The sequence below is a fragment of the Cherax quadricarinatus genome, chromosome 84 (genome assembly GCF_038502225.1).
Source record: "Cherax quadricarinatus isolate ZL_2023a chromosome 84, ASM3850222v1, whole genome shotgun sequence".
NCBI lineage: Eukaryota > Metazoa > Arthropoda > Malacostraca > Decapoda > Parastacidae > Cherax > Cherax quadricarinatus.
Window position 1 is genome coordinate 11946570 of NC_091375.1, and position 19676 is coordinate 11966245.

Sequence of the window (19676 nt, forward strand, 5' to 3'; positions counted from 1 at the left end):
GCCGCCGCTGGATGGCGCTGCTGCACCGGCCACTGCCACCGCTGGATTAACCGCTGCTGCACCACCACTGCCGCCGCTGGATGGCCGCTGCTGCACGCCACTGCCACCGCTGGATGCCGCTGCTGCACCGCACTGCCGCCGCTGGATGGCGCTGCTGCAACGGCCACTTCCACCGCTGGATGCCACTGCTACGCACCACTGCCGCCACTGGATGGCGCTGCTGCCACCACTGCCACCGCTGGATGGCGCTACTGCACCACCACTGCCACCGCTGGATGGCGCTGCTGTGGCGCCACTACCACCACTGGATGCCGCTGCTGCACCACCACTGCCACCGCTGGATGGCGCTGCTATGGCGCCACTGCCACCCACCGCTGGGTGCCACTACTGCACCACCACTACCGCCCACTGGAGGGTGGCACTACTGCCACCACTACCGCCGCTGGATGCCGCTGCTACACCGGCCACTACCGCGCTGGATGGCGCTGCTGCACGCCACTGCCACCGCTGGATGGCGCTGCTGCACGCCACCACTGCCACCGCTGGATGGCGCTGCTGCACCACCACTGCCACAATGGATTGCCCGCTGCTGCACCGCCACTGCCGCCGCTGGATTGCCGCTGCTGCACCACCGCTGCCGCCGCTGGATGGCTGCTGCACCACCACTGCCGCCGCTGGATGCCGCTGCTGCACCACCCTACTGCACTGGATGGCGCTGCTAAGGCGCCACTGCCGCCACTGGATGCCGCTGCTGCTGACCACTGCCACCGCTGGATGGCGCTGCTGCACCCACCACTGCCGCTGGATGGCGCTGCTACTGCACCACCACTGCCACCGCTGATGTGTTGCTGCACCGCCACTGCCACCACCGCTGGATGGCCGTTACTGACTGCACCGCCACTGCCACCGCTGGATGGCGCTGCTATGGCGTCACTACCGCTGGGTGGATGCCACTACTACACCACCACTACCACCACTAGATGGCACTACTACACCACCACTACCACCACTAGATGCCACTACTACACCACCACTACCACCACTAGATGCCACTACTACACCACCACTAGATGCCACTACTACACCACCACTACCACCACTAGATGCCACTACTACACCACCACTACCACCACTAGATGCCACTACTACACCACCACTAGATCACTACCACCACTAGATGGCACTACTACACCACCACTACCACCACTAGATGCCACTACTACACCACCACTACCACCACTAGATGCCACTACTACACCACCACTACCACCACTAGATGCCACTACTACACCACCACTACCACCACTAGATACCACCACTACCACCACTAGATGCCACTACTACACCACCACTACCACCACTAGATGCCACTACTACACCACCACTACCACCACTAGATGCCACTACTACACCACCACTACCACCACTAGATGCCACTACTACACCACCACTACCACCACTAGATGCCACTACTACACCACCACTACCACCACTAGATGCCACTACTACACCACCACTACCACCACTAGATGGCACTACTACACCACCACTACCACCACTAGATGACACTACTACACCACCACTACCACCACTAGATGCCACTACTACACCACCACTACCACCACTAGATGGCACTACTACACCACCACTACCACCACTAGATGCCACTACTACACCACCACTACCACCACTAGATGCCACTACTACACCACCACTACCACCACTAGATGCCACTACTACACCACCACTACCACCACTAGATGGCACTACTACACCACCACTACCACCACTAGATGGCACTACTACACCACCACTACCACCACTAGATGGCACTACTACACCACCACTACCACCACTAGATGCCACTACTACACCACCACTACCACCACTAGATGGCACTACTACACCACCACTACCACCACTAGATGGCACTACTACACCACCACTACCACCACTAGATGCCACTACTACACCACCACTACCACCACTAGATGCCACTACTACACCACCACTACCACCACTAGATGGCACTACTACACCACCACTACCACCACTAGATGCCACTACTACACCACCACTACCACCACTAGATGGCACTACTACACCACCACTACCACCACTAGATGGCACTACTACACCACCACTACCACCACTAGATGCCACTACTACACCACCACTACCACCACTAGATGCCACTACTACACCACCACTACCAGCACTAGATGGCACTACTACACCACCACTACCACCACTAGATGCCACTACTACACAACCACTACCACCACTAGATGCCACTACTACACCACCACTACCACCACTAGATGCCACTACTACACCACCACTAGATGCCACTACTACACCACCACTACCACCACTAGATGGCACTACTACACAACCACTACCACCACTAGATGCCACTACTACACCACCACTACCACCACTAGATGCCACTACTACACAACCACTACCACCACTAGATGCCACTACTACACCACCACTACCACCACTAGATGCCACTACTACACAACCACTACCACCACTAGATGCCACTACTACACCACCACTACCACCACTAGATGCCACTACTACACCACCACTACCACCACTAGATGCCACTACTACACCACCACTACCACCACTAGATGGCACTACTATAGCATCACTACCACCACTAGATGCCACTACTACACCACCACTACCACCACTAGATGGCACTACTACACCACCACTACCACCACTAGATGCCACTACTACACCACCACTACCACCACTAGATGCCACTACTACACCACCACTACCACCACTAGATGCCACTACTACACCACCACTACCACCACTAGATGGCACTACTATAGCATCACTACCACCACTAGATGCCACTACTACACCACCACTACCACCACTAGATGGCACTACTATAGCACCACTACCACCACTAGATGCCACTACTACACCACCACTACCACCACTAGATGCCACTACTACACCACCACTACCACCACTAGATACCACCACTACCACCACTAGATGGCACTACTACACCACCACTACCACCACTAGATGGCACTACTACACCATCACTATCAGTACTACTCATGGTAGAGCGCTCAACCCGTGGGTATCGTGGACCACCTGGGAGGACAGCTTCACATCCAGGTGACACAGATCACATTCCTTGGATCAAGAGACTCTCACCACCACCTTCAAGGAACCTCCCCCAAGGTCATCACTCTCACCACCAGAGGCGCTTAACTCCACTAATATTGTATCACTAGTACCCGGGCCGGTTTTATAAGGGTCCCCCCTGCCACAGGCCCCCCCCTGCCACAGGGGCCCCCCTGCCCCGGGCCCCCAGACGAAGGACTTCCTTTATAATAAATGTAATAATAAAGAATTAGTTTAACTAATAAAAATAATTAAAAAATAAAGTGTGTGTGAGAGGCATCAGAAAATAGAAAGAAAGGGAGCTCCCCACCCCACTCTCCCTTTGAATAAGGTAACTAATATTTCTGGGTAGGGTCAGTTTAGAGGTAAATGACCGGACCATGAGGTCAAAGGTGACCAGGGTGCACACGCCCGTGTGTGTGTGTGTGTGTGTGTGTGTGTGTGTGTACTCACCTCGTCTTAAAACTATGTATGTTTCCTGCCTCCACTACATCACTTGCCAGACTATTCCACTTCCTAACAACTCTGTGACTGAAGAAATACTTCCTAACATCCCTTTGACTCATCTGAGTCTTCAACTTCTACTTGTGACCCCTTGTTTCTGTGTCCCATCTCTGGAACATCCTCTCTCCGTCCACCTTATCTATTCCTCACAGTATTTTGTATGTCGTTATTATGTTACCCCTAACCCTCCTGTCCTCCAGTGTCGCCAGGCCGATTTCCCTTAACCTTTCTTCGTAGGACATTCCCCTGATCTCCGGAACTCGCCTCGTTGCAAACTTTTGCACTTTCTCTAATTTCTTGATGTGCTTGACCAGGTGTGAGTTCCAGACTGGTGTTGCATACTCCAGTATGGGCCTGACGTACACGGTGTGCAGAGTCTTGAACGATTCCTTACCTAGGTATTGGAGCGCTATTCTTAGGTTTGCCAGGCGCCCATATGCTGCAGCAGTTATCTGGCTGATGTGTGCTTCTGGAGACGTGCTCGGTGTTATACTGACCCAAATATATTTCTCCAAATCCTGCTGTTTGATTCTCAAACCCTCCTGCCTGATGCTCAAACCCTGCTGCCTGATGCTCAAACCCTGCTGCCTGATGCTCAAACCCTGCTGTTTGATTCTCAAACCCTCCTGCCTGATGCTCAAACCCTGCTGCCTGATGCTCAAACCCTGCTGCCTGATGCTTAAACCCTGCTGCCTGATGCTTAAACCCTGCTGCCTGATGCACAAACCCTGCTGCCTGATGCACAAACCCTGTTTCCTGATGTACAAACCCCATCCATCCCACATTTCTTTCCGTCTACTGCAGGACCCTCAGTCAAGAGTCCTTGATGCTGTTGATGAGGTCTTGATCTAAGGAACTGGATCCGTTCTCCAACTCTTTGTATCGAGCCTTAATGCCTTTCGTTTCCCCAGGCCCTGTGTGACTGTTTTAGCGCTCCGCTTGAGAGTGTAATAATATTCCTTGTGTCAGCACGCACTCGGTCAGAGAACAACTCTCATGTCTGACATACCGGAGGCGGAGCTGACGTGGAGCTGAGCTTAATGACTCCCAACTCTGGAGGTTATGGACTCACTCCCGGGACTCACACACTACCCGGGCATGTGTCCTTACACCTTGTTCACCTAGCAGTAAGTAGGTACCTGGGTGTTAGTTGACTGGTGTGGGTGGCACCCCAGGGCACAATATAAAAGTCCCACAGTGCAAATCAGACGGTCTTCGATGACGAGCTGACTTTCTTGGCTTATCCCGGGTGGCTAATCCTCCCTACCTCGAGTTAAAAATCCCAACAAATCTTCTCTTAACGATATAATTTAGCGAGATAATCAAAATATACAGACACACTTGCGTCATTATTGGGGAGTAAGATTTCTCTCACCGTTAGTTAGCTTCCTGCCAGACACCACAATGGGGAGCTTGTTGCTGTCGAATTTTAATTTAGCAATATGGAAATAAATGGTATAAAATACCGACACAATGGAAATATAAACACATATGCAGTATAATGTGATCCTTTATTGACTACGTTTCGCCCACACAGTGGGCTTTTTCAAGTCACAAACAGAACTACCTGGGGTGGAAGGAACGCGAGTATTTATAGTCAGGTTCAGAGTGCTGAGGTCAGGTGGAGAATGCTGCATCTGATGATGTACCGAGTGGGGTTATAGAGTCTAAAATCTTGGGTAGCTTGGAAAGGAGATTGGACAAGTTTGTGAGCAGACCTTCTACAGTGTTCTTATGTGGGATAGCGATGAAGAAGCTATCCCACATGGACTGAACACATCGACTCCAGGCTGAGGGACTGATTACCTCATACTCCTCCTCTCCTTACGCCTTTCTCTTTGTACTGGACTGATGAAGCCACTGTGTGGCGAAACGTTTCTGAATAAAGATTCCCATATGCTGCATAAGTGTCTCAATCTTCAACTTGTCGGTTTTTCAAACCATTCATCACACAGTTCTGTTTGTGACTTGAAAAAGCTCACTGTGTGGGCGAAACGTAGTCAATAAAGGATCACATTATACTGCATATGTGTTTATATTTTAATTTAGCAATATTCCTATAGTACTGATGTTGACGTCTTGCAGGACTGACAAGCGTCAAATTTCAGAGTACGTAGCTGTTGCAGTTGGTCTTTGGAAAATATCGTCTGTGTATTCAGCAAATGCTCACTGATGTATTATATGACACCAATGGAAATACAAGGACCACCAATGGAAATACAAGGACCACCAATGAAAATACAAGGACCCCAATGGAAATACAAGGACCACCAATGGCAACACAAGGACCCCAATGGAAATACAAGGACCACCAATGGAAATACAAGGACCACCAATGGAAATACAAGGACCACCAATGAAAATACAAGGACAAGCAATGGAAATACAAGGACCACCAATGGAAATACAAGGACCACCAATGGAAATACAAGGACCACCAATGGAAATACAAGGACCCCCAATGAAAATACAAGGACCATCAATTGAAATACAAGGACCATCAATGGAAATACAAGGACCACAATGGAAATACAAGGACACCCAATGGAAATACAAGGACCATCAAATGAAATACAAGGACAATAAATGGAAATACAAGGACCATCAATGGAAATACAAGGACCCCCAATGGAAATACAAGGACCCCAGCGAGCGAGCACTACTGCTGCTCGACTAGAGCCAAGGGAGCACTACTGCTGCTCGACTAGAGCCAAGGGAGCACCACTGCTGCTCGACTAGAGCCAAGGGAGCAATACTGCTGCTCGCTTGGCTCTAGTCGTGCACATCATCCCACAAGATAGTGGAGAGTGATGTAAGACTAGCCGACTGATTTAACTGGAGCTAGCACTGAATCTCTCCTACGACCTCTGTCCCATTGCCAAAGATGCGCGTTACCTACCCGAGGACTACAGCATCCACAGGACTGCCCAGCTTCAAGACAGGAGAAAAGGAGTTTAGAGATCACTGTGTACGGCAAGCACACAGGTAGTGTTTAGTTTCCTCACTGCATGGTATGACTACCATGTTATGACTACCATCAGGGAGCCGAAACCCATTCAATACGGCCAGGACAGGCAATTTACGTACCCGAAAAGGGGTACGAAAGTGACCCCCCATAACAGTTAAAGATTCAGGGATCAGAAAATGTAGGTCCGCCACTGCCTAATGTTACTGATATTTATAATGATTCACACAGGTAAAAAAATACTTAATAGAAATTGCTCGAAGAGTTGACAGGAAATTTAGCGCACTAGAAAAAGTTACCATCGCTTAAGACAGCGGCCTTGTTAATGATAAATTTAGGTTAGTATGAGTTTTAACATTACTGTTAATCTGCTCTAATAACATTGGCATCACAGTTTCCATTGTTACTCTGACCAGTGGAGCAGCGACGGAGGAATCAGGGGGGGGATTCACCCCCTCAGACCTCCCAGACATATATACTTTTAATTTTTCAAGCAGCGAAAAAATTAGTCATTAATCAGTGACCAAAAAGTATCTTCCATTTGTTTTAAATAGACGATTTCTTTGTTTTCCAGCATCTTACGATTTTTTTAAGCCACCAGATTGAAATTCTGGGTTAATTACAATTCCACAGGAGCTGTAAAAAAAAAATGTTCCTTTATATGACAGGTAATCATACATTATTACGAACATCTGTGCCGTCTGTTATAGCCGGGACGAGACAGTCTCTGTTTCCCTCTGGATTACCATGATAGCATCTGTATCAACTCGGTTTTGTAAATACACAAAAATCCAATATTTTGCATGTGGTTTAAGTCATGGTTCATTCTGGCGACCTTAGCTGCCTATGTAGATAGGCATACAAAACAAGCCTATTTGAACATTTTGCTTAAAAAGTGGTAATAACACATCACATTTTTTTTGTGTGTTTGACCTAATTCATGTCTCCATAACTCATTATAACTGGAACCAGTTATAAACATGTAAATACTTCGTTATCATTGTAACTAGTTCAGCTATCAAAACTTTGCTGTCCAGTCCCTGGACTCATTATGTACCTCTGTAATCTTTTGACTACCACCCAGAGTATGGCTATGATGCGTATAATAACGATATTAAACTGAAAACAATACGAAGAAATGTCTTGGCAGCGCATTTTTCTAACTGACCTCAATAACGTTCGTCTAGATACATCATGTCAAGTCAGACGTCCCTCTCTGAAGGTGCTAATTCACCTTGGGACTTGCATCTGCCAACACTCATGTTATAGTATATAAAGATTTATTTTTTTTGTCTCTGTGGTTTGAGATCGTTACAGTGGCCAGTTATGGTGGTAGTGGGAATGATGCGTCCGAACGTTATTATTCTGATATAGGAAGTATTAACCCCAATATAAAACACAAGCCTTGTTCCGACTGTGCTGTGTGTTTAATATCGAGCATCCCTTCTACCAAATAGTCAAGGAACCATCTTCACTGAGCACCTTCACCGTTTAACGAAGCAGTACAACAGAGGTACAAATTAAATTGGGAGACAGGTACCACTATTTGTGCCTAAGTATCGTGAGATGCACATGTCATCACTCTCAGAACAAATTCTGGCAGCCAGATACCTCATGCCGACCCACAAAAGGCTCGGCTAAAAATATATATAGGACGTATGACAGTCGCGAATTACAGGTAGAAGGGCAGTCGTCCAGTACGGCTCACTACAGGCAGGACCCACGCTCGGGAGCTCCAACTAAGGCCACCTTCTGCGCCACACAACTCCTTCAGATAAGCTTCATCAAGGAACATCTTATCAGGTGATGCGACTGACGGAATGCGAACATAGATCAGATTCTATGTGACGGGTGTTGCTCTTCATCATTAGTTATTAAAGGAGGAGTAGCGTATATTGTGATGACCTTGAGGGATTACTGTCCGGGAGGAGCGTATATAACGATGGCCTTGAGGGATTACTGTCCGGGAGGAGCGTATATAGCGATGGCCTTGAGGGATTACTGTTGGGGGAAAGGAACAGCGTATACTGTGACAGTCTTGATGGATTACTGTCTGAGAGTAGTGTATATATTAAAGATCTTGAGGGATTACCATCTGAAAGTCAAGTTACCTGAATTTATTGCTTTTATTAACGGACTTGGCACCGAGTGCGAGTGACAATAGATGTTTATTACTCTATTAACGTTATGCCATGGCGACATGTAGATTAACAAGACATGTACAAGTGTTGCGCATGTGTTTTATGAGAAGTTTACATTAAACTGACCAGGGTCTCGTTAATTACAGAGCCTTTGTGATTATCTAGCTCGTTGATTATTCTGTTTACCTTGAAATAACGTGAGACGATAATTTGATCTCTTATAGCATTATATACGAAGAAAAGCTTATAAACACGCTTGATTCAGCACTTTTAAGCTTTCTTGAACATATCTGGGTACACGAGCAATGTACTGTTGACTCACGAAATCGTAATGACACGATAGCAAACAAACCATACTACGGGCTAAAGCGTCGGTCTGGAGTTTTATGACTCTCTGATCGCGGGTTCTAACTCCACCAGTGGTATGGTTTATTGTACTGTTCCTACATTACTCTCTTCGAGTTACATAGTGGGCAGGTGTGGAGTGTAATGATCACCTGTTGTCGTATATGGGACAACCAGCCGAAACAAAATTATATTGCATATGAATAAACTATGAAACGGGTGGGGATAGAACCCATGGCAAGAATTATTACGATTTCGTGGGTTATATTGCATATTTTGCCAGCATCACCGTCATTATTAACATGTTAACATTTACTTAGAATTTTCTTTTCTATTGTTAATATTGTAATAATTACTTACCTATATCACTTGCGTTTAATAAATTTATATTTCTGTAGGGCCGTGGTAATGAAAAAACTCATTTGTCTATAGTACGTGATTTATTGCCACTGGAAGACTTACAGAAATGTTAATAACATTATAATTGTTACACAAATTATTGTATAATAATCGACAATTAATTTTCGTTGTGATCGAGCCTGGTCTCAGACCGGGCTGCGGGGGAGTTGCCCCCCCGAAACCTTCTCCAGGTATACTCCAGGTATACTGGTGTACTGTTGATACACAAATTACAAACTTGGGGTATCGATACCCAGGTGACTAACACCTACTCACCTATTTACTGCTAGGTGAAAGTGTGTAATAGGTGCAAGAACACGTGTCCCTACGCCTCATCTTGACCGGTAATCGAACCCAGATCCCATAATAATAATAAAATAATAATAATAATAATAATAATAATAATAATAATAATAATAATAATAACAATAATGATAATCATTATTTCTACAGGTACATGATACAACTTATACAGACCATAGCTGATATCAGTGACATACTATATAGAAAGTTTCTGGTAATGCAAAGCATTTCGGGCAACTTGGGTTAATTTTGTCCCCAGGATGCTACCCACACCAGAACACCTAGGTGCCTGTCTGCTGCTAGGTGAACAGGGACAGCAGGTGTCTTAATGAAACACGCTCCAATATTTCTATCCTTACCGGGGATCGAACCACGGACCTGTGTGTGCTGAGTGCGCTACCATTCTACTGGACACCTGATATCGGTTGTGTGGTGATCGCAGAATGTTTCTTGATGGTTTAAACTGTTTCTATGTATGTATATGCTGTGTCTAAGCCTGTTCATACTGTCCCCTGAGTCTTGAAGACGCAGTACACGTCTTAATTAAGTCACTAGGGAGTCTAAGGCTCAAGCCTCTCTCGTATCTTGCGTTAAATGACCCCCCCCACACGGGTTAAGCGCATCCGATTATAGTGGCGGTATACTGTAGACTTCTTACACTCACCGAGCCTGTGGAAAGGCGATTACGAACATGCTCCTACACAGCTACCAAAGGCATGCTGGGTTTCAAGCCTATCCACTAAGTGGTCATTAAGATCGCATTTTTTTCCCTGCACACAGCCAGTCAAGAAAATACTTTTATCCTCAAATAGGGTGACCAACTTTCTTTGTGTATACACATAGGTATACCACCCCCCTTTGTATATATATAGACGGATATTCACCTCTGGGTATGTACACAGGGATATCCACCTCTGTACATATATTTTTACACAATCGCGCGCTCACACACACACACACATACACACACACACACACACACATACACACACACACACACACACACACACACACACACACACACACACACACACACACACACACACACACACATATATATATATATATATATATATATATATATATATATATATATATATATATATATATATATATATATATATATATATATATATATATATATATATATATAAGAAGTTCCTCTTAGCTGAGTGAGTACGTTTGGTGAAGAGTACTTGTGAACATCAAAATGGTATACAATACCGACAGGTTGTTAGGTAAGACACATATGCAACAGTTAGACAACTTTATTCCGAAACGTTTCGCCTACACAGTAGGCTTCTTCAGTCGAATACAGAAAGTAGGCAGGAACAGTAGAGATGTGAAGACGATGTAATCAGTCCATCACCCTTGTAGTCGTAGAATTTGAGGTTGTCAGTCCCTCGGCCTGGAGAAGTTCAGTTCCATCGTCAGGAACTATCTGAAGATCAAGCGACAGTGCGGAGACTTAAATACTGTCGGAAGGAGAGGTGCAGAGTAGTAGTAGTAGTAGTAGTAGTAGTAGTAGTAGTAGTAGTAGTGAGAATGTAGCCTCTGATAGGTCAGGTCCCTCTCAGATCCAACACTTCTCACTTGAAAAGCTTGTCCAAGGTGTTTTCTGTACCAACACATGGCATCTTGGTACAGAAAACACCTTGGACAAGCTTTTCAAGTGAGAAGTGTTGGATCTGAGAGGGACCTGACCTATCAGAGGCTACATTCTCACTACTACTACTACTACTACTACTACTACTACTACTACTACTACTCTGCACCTCTCCTTCCGACAGTATTTAAGTCTCCGCACTGTCGCTTGATCTTCAGATAGTTCCTGACGATGGAACTGAACTTCTCCAGGCCGAGGGACTGACAACCTCAAATTCTACGACTACAAGGGTGATGGACTGATTACATCGTCTTCACATCTCTACTGTTCCTGCCTACTTTCTGTATTCGACTGAAGAAGCCTACTGTGTAGGCGAAACGTTTCGGAATAAAGTTGTCTAACTGTTGCATATGTGTCTTACCTAACAACAAGAGTACTTGTGTGCGTGTAATTACCTAAATGAAAGATGACGAAGAGGTGTAACTTACCTGCACTTGCTGGTCAGCAGGTTGACTCCAGACAGAAGGGTAAGCGAGTATATCCTGGTAGACACTAATATAATCGCTCACTAGCGTGAATCTCCTGGTATACTAAGGGTCAACGAGGAGGTAAGACCAGCCATTCTGTCACGTTCATCCCAGCCAACAATCTGAAATGTAAACTCAATTAAAGAAGCTCTTAAGTGCACACGAATAGCTGAAAAATGTTACCACTATACAGCCTAACATGTCATTGGTAATTTACGTTAAATATTAAGAAAGGGACAGTGAAATATGACTAGGAATGTGTCAAACTGATGCCAAGCTGTTCCTCTGACCAGTCACTCGGGTAAACACAGCCGCACAAGGACAATGTACTCAAGCCTCGTATCTTCACTATCAAGGATTTAGCGTCAAGTTATGGCCAGGAATGACAGGTGTTATTAAAAAATTACACTAAATAACCCAGAGAAATTTGTATTTCGAAGATCATCAATGGTGATGCCTTAAATCTACTCACTTTCACGTCTTAGCACAGCAAGGTTGTAAACACTGAGAGGTACTTACTATGTGTGGTTGCCGGGGTCGAGACCTAGCTCCTGTATTTCTTTCAGTGTATGTATGGTGAATTTAATCTTATTTTAGAGATCAAAATATTGACTAGTGGTGAACATGTTACATGCAGCCTTAATTAATGACTCTTGTGTATTCGATAAGCTTCAAACCCCGTTAACTATTCTCTCCTGTGTAAATGTGTTGGCACACACCACGTAATGTATGTACTCACACACCACATAATGCATGTACTCTGAACATAAAAGCTTTAACACAAAATTTATGTGATGTGCTAGGCACTGACAGATGTTAGTCGTAAGTCTGACATTCAACACACCGTGAGCGAGACTGTTTGTCTTTATTAATGTTTCTCATCTGTATGATGGATAACATTCATGAAGGCATTTGTTTTTTTGTCAAATAATAAGCCAAAGATTTATTACAAAATTACAGAGACAGACTAATTCATTTTGGGTTATGTTCCTTGTAATTCTAGTCAATCACTTATAATTCCACAAAATATGATTAGTGTGTGCTGAGGTTCGGTCCTACGTTAATAATTTTGCTATCTAGTACTAAGTAATTATGTAAAATATGTCTGTGTTAAGGTACTGACAACCGATTTTTCTCTGTAGGTGATTTTATCATTAAAACATCATGTGTGACGACGACGCTACAGCGCTGGTTTGCGACAATGGCTCTGGTCTCTGCAAGGCCGGCTTCGCCGGTGACGACGCTCCCCGCGCCGTCTTTCCCTCCATCGTCGGCCGTCCTCGTCACCAGGGTGTGATGGTCGGTATGGGTCAGAAGGACGCCTACGTCGGTGATGAGGCCCAGAGCAAGAGAGGTATCCTGACTCTCAAGTATCCCATCGAGCACGGCATCATCACCAACTGGGACGACATGGAGAAGATCTGGCATCATACATTCTACAACGAGCTGCGTGTTGCTCCTGAAGAATCTCCCACATTGTTGACGGAAGCTCCCCTCAACCCCAAGGCCAACCGTGAGAAGATGACACAGATCATGTTCGAGACCTTCAGTTGCCCAGCCATGTACGTGGCCATCCAGGCCGTGCTGTCCCTGTACGCCTCTGGTCGTACCACAGGCATCGTGCTGGACTCTGGTGATGGTGTGTCTCACACTGTCCCCATCTACGAGGGTTATGCTCTTCCTCATGCTATCATGCGTCTCGACCTGGCTGGCCGGGATTTGACTGATTACTTGATGAAAATTTTGACTGAGCGTGGCTACTCCTTTACCACCACAGCTGAACGTGAAATTGTCCGTGACATCAAGGAAAAGCTCTGCTATGTAGCTCTGGACTTTGAGAATGAAATGGCTCAGGCTGCAGCCTCCACTTCGCTTGACAAGTCCTACGAGCTTCCTGATGGTCAGGTCATCACCATCGGAAATGAGCGTTTCCGTGCTCCTGAAGCTCTTTTCCAGCCTTCCTTCCTGGGTATGGAATCTGTTGGTATCCACGAGACCGTCCACTGTTCCATCATGAGGTGCGACATTGACATCAGGAAGGACCTGTTCGCAAACACAGTCATGTCTGGTGGTACCACCATGTACCCTGGTATTGCTGACCGCATGCAGAAGGAAATCACTAATTTGGCTCCCTCTACCATCAAAATCAAGATTATTGCTCCTCCCGAGCGTAAGTACTCCGTCTGGATCGGTGGTTCCATCCTGGCCTCACTGTCCACCTTCCAGGCTATGTGGGTGACAAAGGAGGAGTACGATGAGTCCGGTCCCGGCATCGTCCACCGCAAGTGCTTCTAAACGGGCAATATACGCTTCGTATGCCATGTACAACGTATTATATTCTTTGAATCTTTGTTATTATTTTCTAATGTGCATATTTCTCTTGTCTCACTTTATTTCTGCGAAATATTTAATTTTTCTTTATCTGACGACCTTTAAAATATATGAAAAATAATTTGAAACAAAGATGTGTATTTTCTGTGATCCTTTTATTCAGTGACGTTCCTCAGGAGCGCAACTCTCATATACGTACATTTTTCTGAGTGTTATATCGACTTATTCATATTTAAATTTTTAATTATCAATACTACACGCTTTAATGTAAAGTCAATCCAGCGATGATAATTCCTCCACAGTAACCCGTTGCCGAGGTTTCTCTAGGCTTCAGGTCCCTCAAGGAAGGTTCCTTGACGCTGGTAAGGGTCTCTTGATCTAGGGAATTGGATCTGTGCTCTGGTTCCCTGAATTAAGCACGAATACCTTCCACATCCCCCTCCCTCACAGGCGCTGTATAATCCTACGGGTTTAGCGCTACCCCTTGATCTAGGCTTCAGGATCAGATGCCATTAAACATGGCCAGGTGATGAGTGCCAATTCCCAAACAGGGGAAAATATTACAGGTAAATATTACAGGTAAATATCGTACAGACAGAACTATACTTGTGGAGGCCATAGTTAAGTTTGGCAGGAGGACATAGGGAGGCTCAACAGAGATTGTTGAAGGAGAAAGTTAGGAATGTACCCTTGGAAATCCATATCCAGGCTTGGTCGTGGACCGGGCCGCGGGGGCGTTGATCCCCGGAATAACCTCCTGGTAGACCCCTGAGTTAACAGGATCCTAGCAAGCTTAGACTCCCCTCACGAATGCAATAATAATAATAATAATAATAATAAAAATAATAATAATAATAATAATAATCTATATTATATCTAATATTTAAATAAGATATTAAAAGGATAACTTTAAATATATAAATATAGAGTTAGAATAATATTATAGACACATGTATATATTCTAATTAGTGTATCGCTCTAGATATAGTTAGGTTAAGTCAGGTTTGTCAGGAAACAGGACAAGTGTTTCCTGAATCGGGTTTTAGTCATATGATGACCCACAGCTGGAACTTTTGGTCATCTGACCGAGACCTTCCGCTGGCTTACCCCTAAACCACTTTAAAAAATAGGGTTAATATTGTATTCTAAATATGTAATATTAATTCTTGGTTTTGTTGAGTATTTGAGATCTTCCTACGATGATTTTTTTTTTCTGACACGGCGTTTGCATCAATCTGACATCAACTCTTTACAGGACCTAATTTCAATGCAGTTTGCTTTGAAATCGGGTCCTTCTTTTTGAAACACCATGTATTTCCCACCTAATTATTCCTGAGTATCCTGTGTTTATGGGTGTTTTGGTAATTCTTTAAATTGGTATTTAAAAAAAATCGTAGCCTCTGATATACGAGTTTCAAATTTTTGATTAGGCAAAATTTATTCGTTCTGGAAGATAATTATTGAATTTCCTTAGGTATGATTCTTGAAAATTTGTTTCAATACGAAATTATACATTCGTTGTCGAAATATACTGAAAATTCTTATTAACAACGAATATGGAAGTCAAATACTACAGCTCTATTAAATTAATCTTTCTCTAAATCGGTTTAAATGAATCTAAAGAGAGCGATATATATTTATATTTAATTAAAGCTAAAACGAAACGCAGAACTTATCTCTGGCTTGTTGTTAGGTCAGGAAACTCAAGACTGGTAAACTCCAGTATACACTTGTGGGTGATTCAGCACTCGAGGTACACTGATTACTGAGGGTTTGTAGGTCTACTGGACGGCAGTGATTGGTTAATTCGGATTTAAAGCTTATGTCAACTACTCGAGGGTCATTAAGGTTGCATGTCACCTGTTCACCACCAGTCAAGAATACTTTAATACCTAAAGTGGGAACTGAAGTAAACTCGGTGTATTTTCACCGGGAGAACATAACTGGTAGTCAAGCTGAACCACGATACTGGTGGGGTTAGAACCCATGGCAAGTGATTGGTAAAACTCCAGGCCAGTGCGTAAACCACTGGACCAGATGGCTACAATAAGATTCATCCAACTAGGTATATTTATACACCATAGGGACGTTAGCATGGGTCACAGTGACCCCATATGTAACTTTTTACAAATAAATTTCCCTCCAGCGTGGCTGTGGCGAACTCTAGCTCACGTCTCCTCAAAGCCACAATCATATTATTACGATTTCGTGAGTCACGAAGTCGAACTAATAATCTACCCATGTCAACAAATGCACCACAGGTGACTAATCAAATCCACATACTTTTTAAAATGCAACAAAGGTGAATGCAATGTCGAATCTTGATTACCAAAGACTGTAGCCTCAAGATACGACAAAGACATAAAACTAGTCTCGGTGTCAAACAAGAGCAATTTTATAAATAAAATAGAAGAGTAGGGCAAATGATGAAAAAACATAAGGTACTGTTTTATTTCAGGAACTGATGCACACTACCCAATGTGGGTTATGCATTACTTTTGGCCGATGCATTTGTTTGGAAATATCTTAAGTTGTAGTCAGAAACATAAAAAAAAATATTAAGTACTGCCTACTGATGAATAATAAGGCAGGATCTAGAAACATTTTCGATGGACGATGCCGGGGCCGGACTCCTCATACTCCTCCTTGGTGATCCACATGGACTGGAAGGTGGACAGTGAGGCCAGGATGGAACCACCGATCCAGACGGAGTACTTACGCTCGGGAGGAGCAATGATCTTGATTTTGATGGTAGAGGGAGCCAGAGTAGTGATTTCCTTCTGCATGCGGTCAGCAATACCAGGGTACATGGTGGTACCACCAGACATGACAGTGTTTGCATACAGGTCCTTCCTGATGTCAACATCACACTTCATGATCGACTGATACACTGTCTCATGAACACCACTAGATTCCATTCCCAGGAAGGAAGGCTGGAAGAGAGCCTCAGGGCAACGGAATCGTTCGTTTCCAATAGTAATAACTTGTCCGTCAGGCAACTCATATGATTTTTCAATTGCTGTAGAAGCTGCAGCCTGCGCCATTTCTCCTTCAAAATCTAAAGCTACGTAACAAAGTTTCTCTTTGATATCACGGACAATTTCACGTTCGGCAGTAGTGGTGAATGAGTAGCCTCGTTCAGTGAGGATTCTCATTAGGTAATCAGTCAAATCACGACCGGCTAAGTCAAGACGCATAATAGCGTGTGGAAGAGCATAACCTTCGTAGATGGGGACAGTGTGAGTAACACCGTCACCAGAGTCCAGCACGATACCTGTGGTACGACCAGAGGCGTACAGGGACAACACGGCCTGGATGGCCACGTACATTGCAGGAGTACTGAAGGTCTCGAACATGATCTGTGTCATCTTCTCACGGTTGGCCTTGGGGTTGAGGGGAGCCTCAGTGAGGAGGACAGGAGACTCCTCAGGGGCAACACGCAGCTCGTTGTAGAATGTATGATGCCAGATCTTCTCCATGTCGTCCCAGTTGGTGATGATGCCGTGCTCGATGGGGTACTTGAGAGTCAGGATACCTCTCTTGCTCTGGGCCTCATCACCAACGTAGGCGTCCTTCTGACCCATACCGACCATCACACCCTGGTGACGAGGACGGCCGACGATGGAAGGAAAGACGGCTCGGGGAGCGTCGTCACCAGCGAAGCCGGCCTTGCAGAGACCAGAACCATTGTCGCAAACCAGCGCTGTAGCGTCGTCGTCACACATTATGACAGTATATTAGGAAGGTTCTGCAATAAATAGGTATAACACAATTATTTCTAAATGGTCAAGTTGCGACAGTCAGTATGATAATTATAATTCAATATACGATAACTCTGTACTTAAGCTGTATATAACACGGAGAGGAAGCTGAAGAATGAGTGAATAATGTTGGTATGTCATGTACTCTTGGTGCATTAACTTAAGTGTTCCTTCACAGCACTCAGCCTTCCTGTATGTTCACACAAAACACGTCCCAACTCAAGTCTCCACAGGAAATCTTAATTTTTAGTCGGCTCTATCCACATTTTGGTGTAATCTTAAGATTATTTTTAATTATTACTAATTATTATTATCATATTTAAATTATAATAATTTCCGTCTATGCCTTCTCTTTCTCAATGGTATCCATAAAGTGAACGCTTCGAAATCATTCATTTCAAGTCAGCCTATTTAAAAATAAATAAATTATAATCTATGGAACCCTAAATGTATTTTAAATATTTTAATAAACAGGAACAGATTAATGGTAGAATCATGGGGTATGGGGTCGCCCTCCCTAGACGTATCCTGCGTTTTAAAAACTGAAATGATCTGATGACGTAAAATTTAACTTGCAACAATGTAACAGCTAAAGCAAGAGCACTGTTATTTGTGAATATGATAATGGTATACAATACCCTCAAGTTGATAAGTAAGACATATGCGAAACAGTTAGGTATCTTTATTACGAAACATGTCGCCCATACAGTAGGTTTCTTCAGTCGAGTATAGAGGAGGCAGCAGAAGCTTTTACTGCCTTCTCTGTACTCGACTGAAGAAAATTACTGTGTAGGCGAAACGTTTCGGAATAAAGATACTTAACTGTTGCACATGTGTCTCATTTATCAACTGTTATTTGCCCATAGAGAATGATTTGACTGAAAAACAAGAAATGCAACTCTCGAGGCACTGAAGACACACTCTAGAGGAAGAACTTATATTTCTTACTGTCTTCACTTGTCGTCAGCCACAGTTTTCACGGTGATTTACACAGCCTGTCTATAATTTCCGAACGACTGGACAATGTAAATTGATTTCTAGCATCACATTTGAAAGGAGGCTTTTAAAAGAGGTATGACGAGTCTACTGGGCTCTGGGAGTGTGTAAGAGTCGAGTCGAGTGTGTAAGAGTGCTGGGATGAGAGAGCTGTCTGAAGGAGGCGTTACCTGGACCAGTCGCCGTCTGGATCTTCTGAGCAAGACTGGTGGGGTGAAGTGTTCCCTCACCAGTACCCATGATTGAGAACTGGTCTATATATACTAACACCGTATGTGCAGGGCGAGGGGAAACTCGAGTGGGGTCGGACCGAGGGCAACCCACTCAATGAATAACTTGTCAAGTGGGTTGTCTAAGTCGCGTCATGACTATATTTTACTCACGGTCAGGCAAAGAACATTTGCCAGACAGAATCAATGTGTTATCGGTCTCCGCTACGTGAGGATTAATGCCGTGAATCAGAGGTGACCAGCGGTATGGCCGGCTTGAGGGGTCCGCCGCACCTGCAGACTCCCTGTCAAATCAACACTGTTTACTGTCTTTTTCATCCGTTGCATACATACAGTGACTACAGTATCGTAGGTACATTATCATCTATTTAATAGATGTTTACCACAGGCAGATTCTCATTAT

At 44.6% G+C, this 19676-nt stretch overlaps 2 protein-coding genes across 2 annotated transcripts; one reads left to right on the forward strand and one right to left on the reverse strand.

The window, feature by feature from the left end:
- The first annotated feature begins 8308 nt into the window (after window positions 1-8308).
- Window positions 8309-14400, forward strand: LOC128704388 (actin, muscle-like). The gene is made up of 2 exons (XM_070103105.1): window positions 8309-8437; window positions 13098-14400. Exon 2 carries the CDS (start codon window positions 13120-13122, stop codon window positions 14248-14250), a length of 1131 nt encoding a protein of 376 aa, XP_069959206.1. The 5' UTR covers window positions 8309-8437; window positions 13098-13119; the 3' UTR covers window positions 14251-14400.
- A 2323-nt stretch (window positions 14401-16723) lies between these two features.
- On the reverse strand, window positions 16724-19352 carry LOC128704374 (actin, muscle). Its single transcript, XM_053799526.2, has 2 exons — window positions 19214-19352; window positions 16724-18034 (listed from the first exon to the last, which is right to left on the reverse strand). Exon 2 carries the CDS (start codon window positions 18009-18011, stop codon window positions 16881-16883), a length of 1131 nt encoding a protein of 376 aa, XP_053655501.1. The 5' UTR covers window positions 18012-18034; window positions 19214-19352; the 3' UTR covers window positions 16724-16880.
- Between the last annotated feature and the right edge of the window lie 324 nt (window positions 19353-19676).

Excerpts from the sequence above, each read along its gene's own strand:
- LOC128704374 (XM_053799526.2), bottom strand. The coding sequence starts at position 18,011 with ATGTGTGACGACGACGCTACAGCGCTGGTTTGCGACAATGGTTCTGGT.
- LOC128704388 (XM_070103105.1), top strand. The coding sequence starts at position 13,120 with ATGTGTGACGACGACGCTACAGCGCTGGTTTGCGACAATGGCTCTGGT.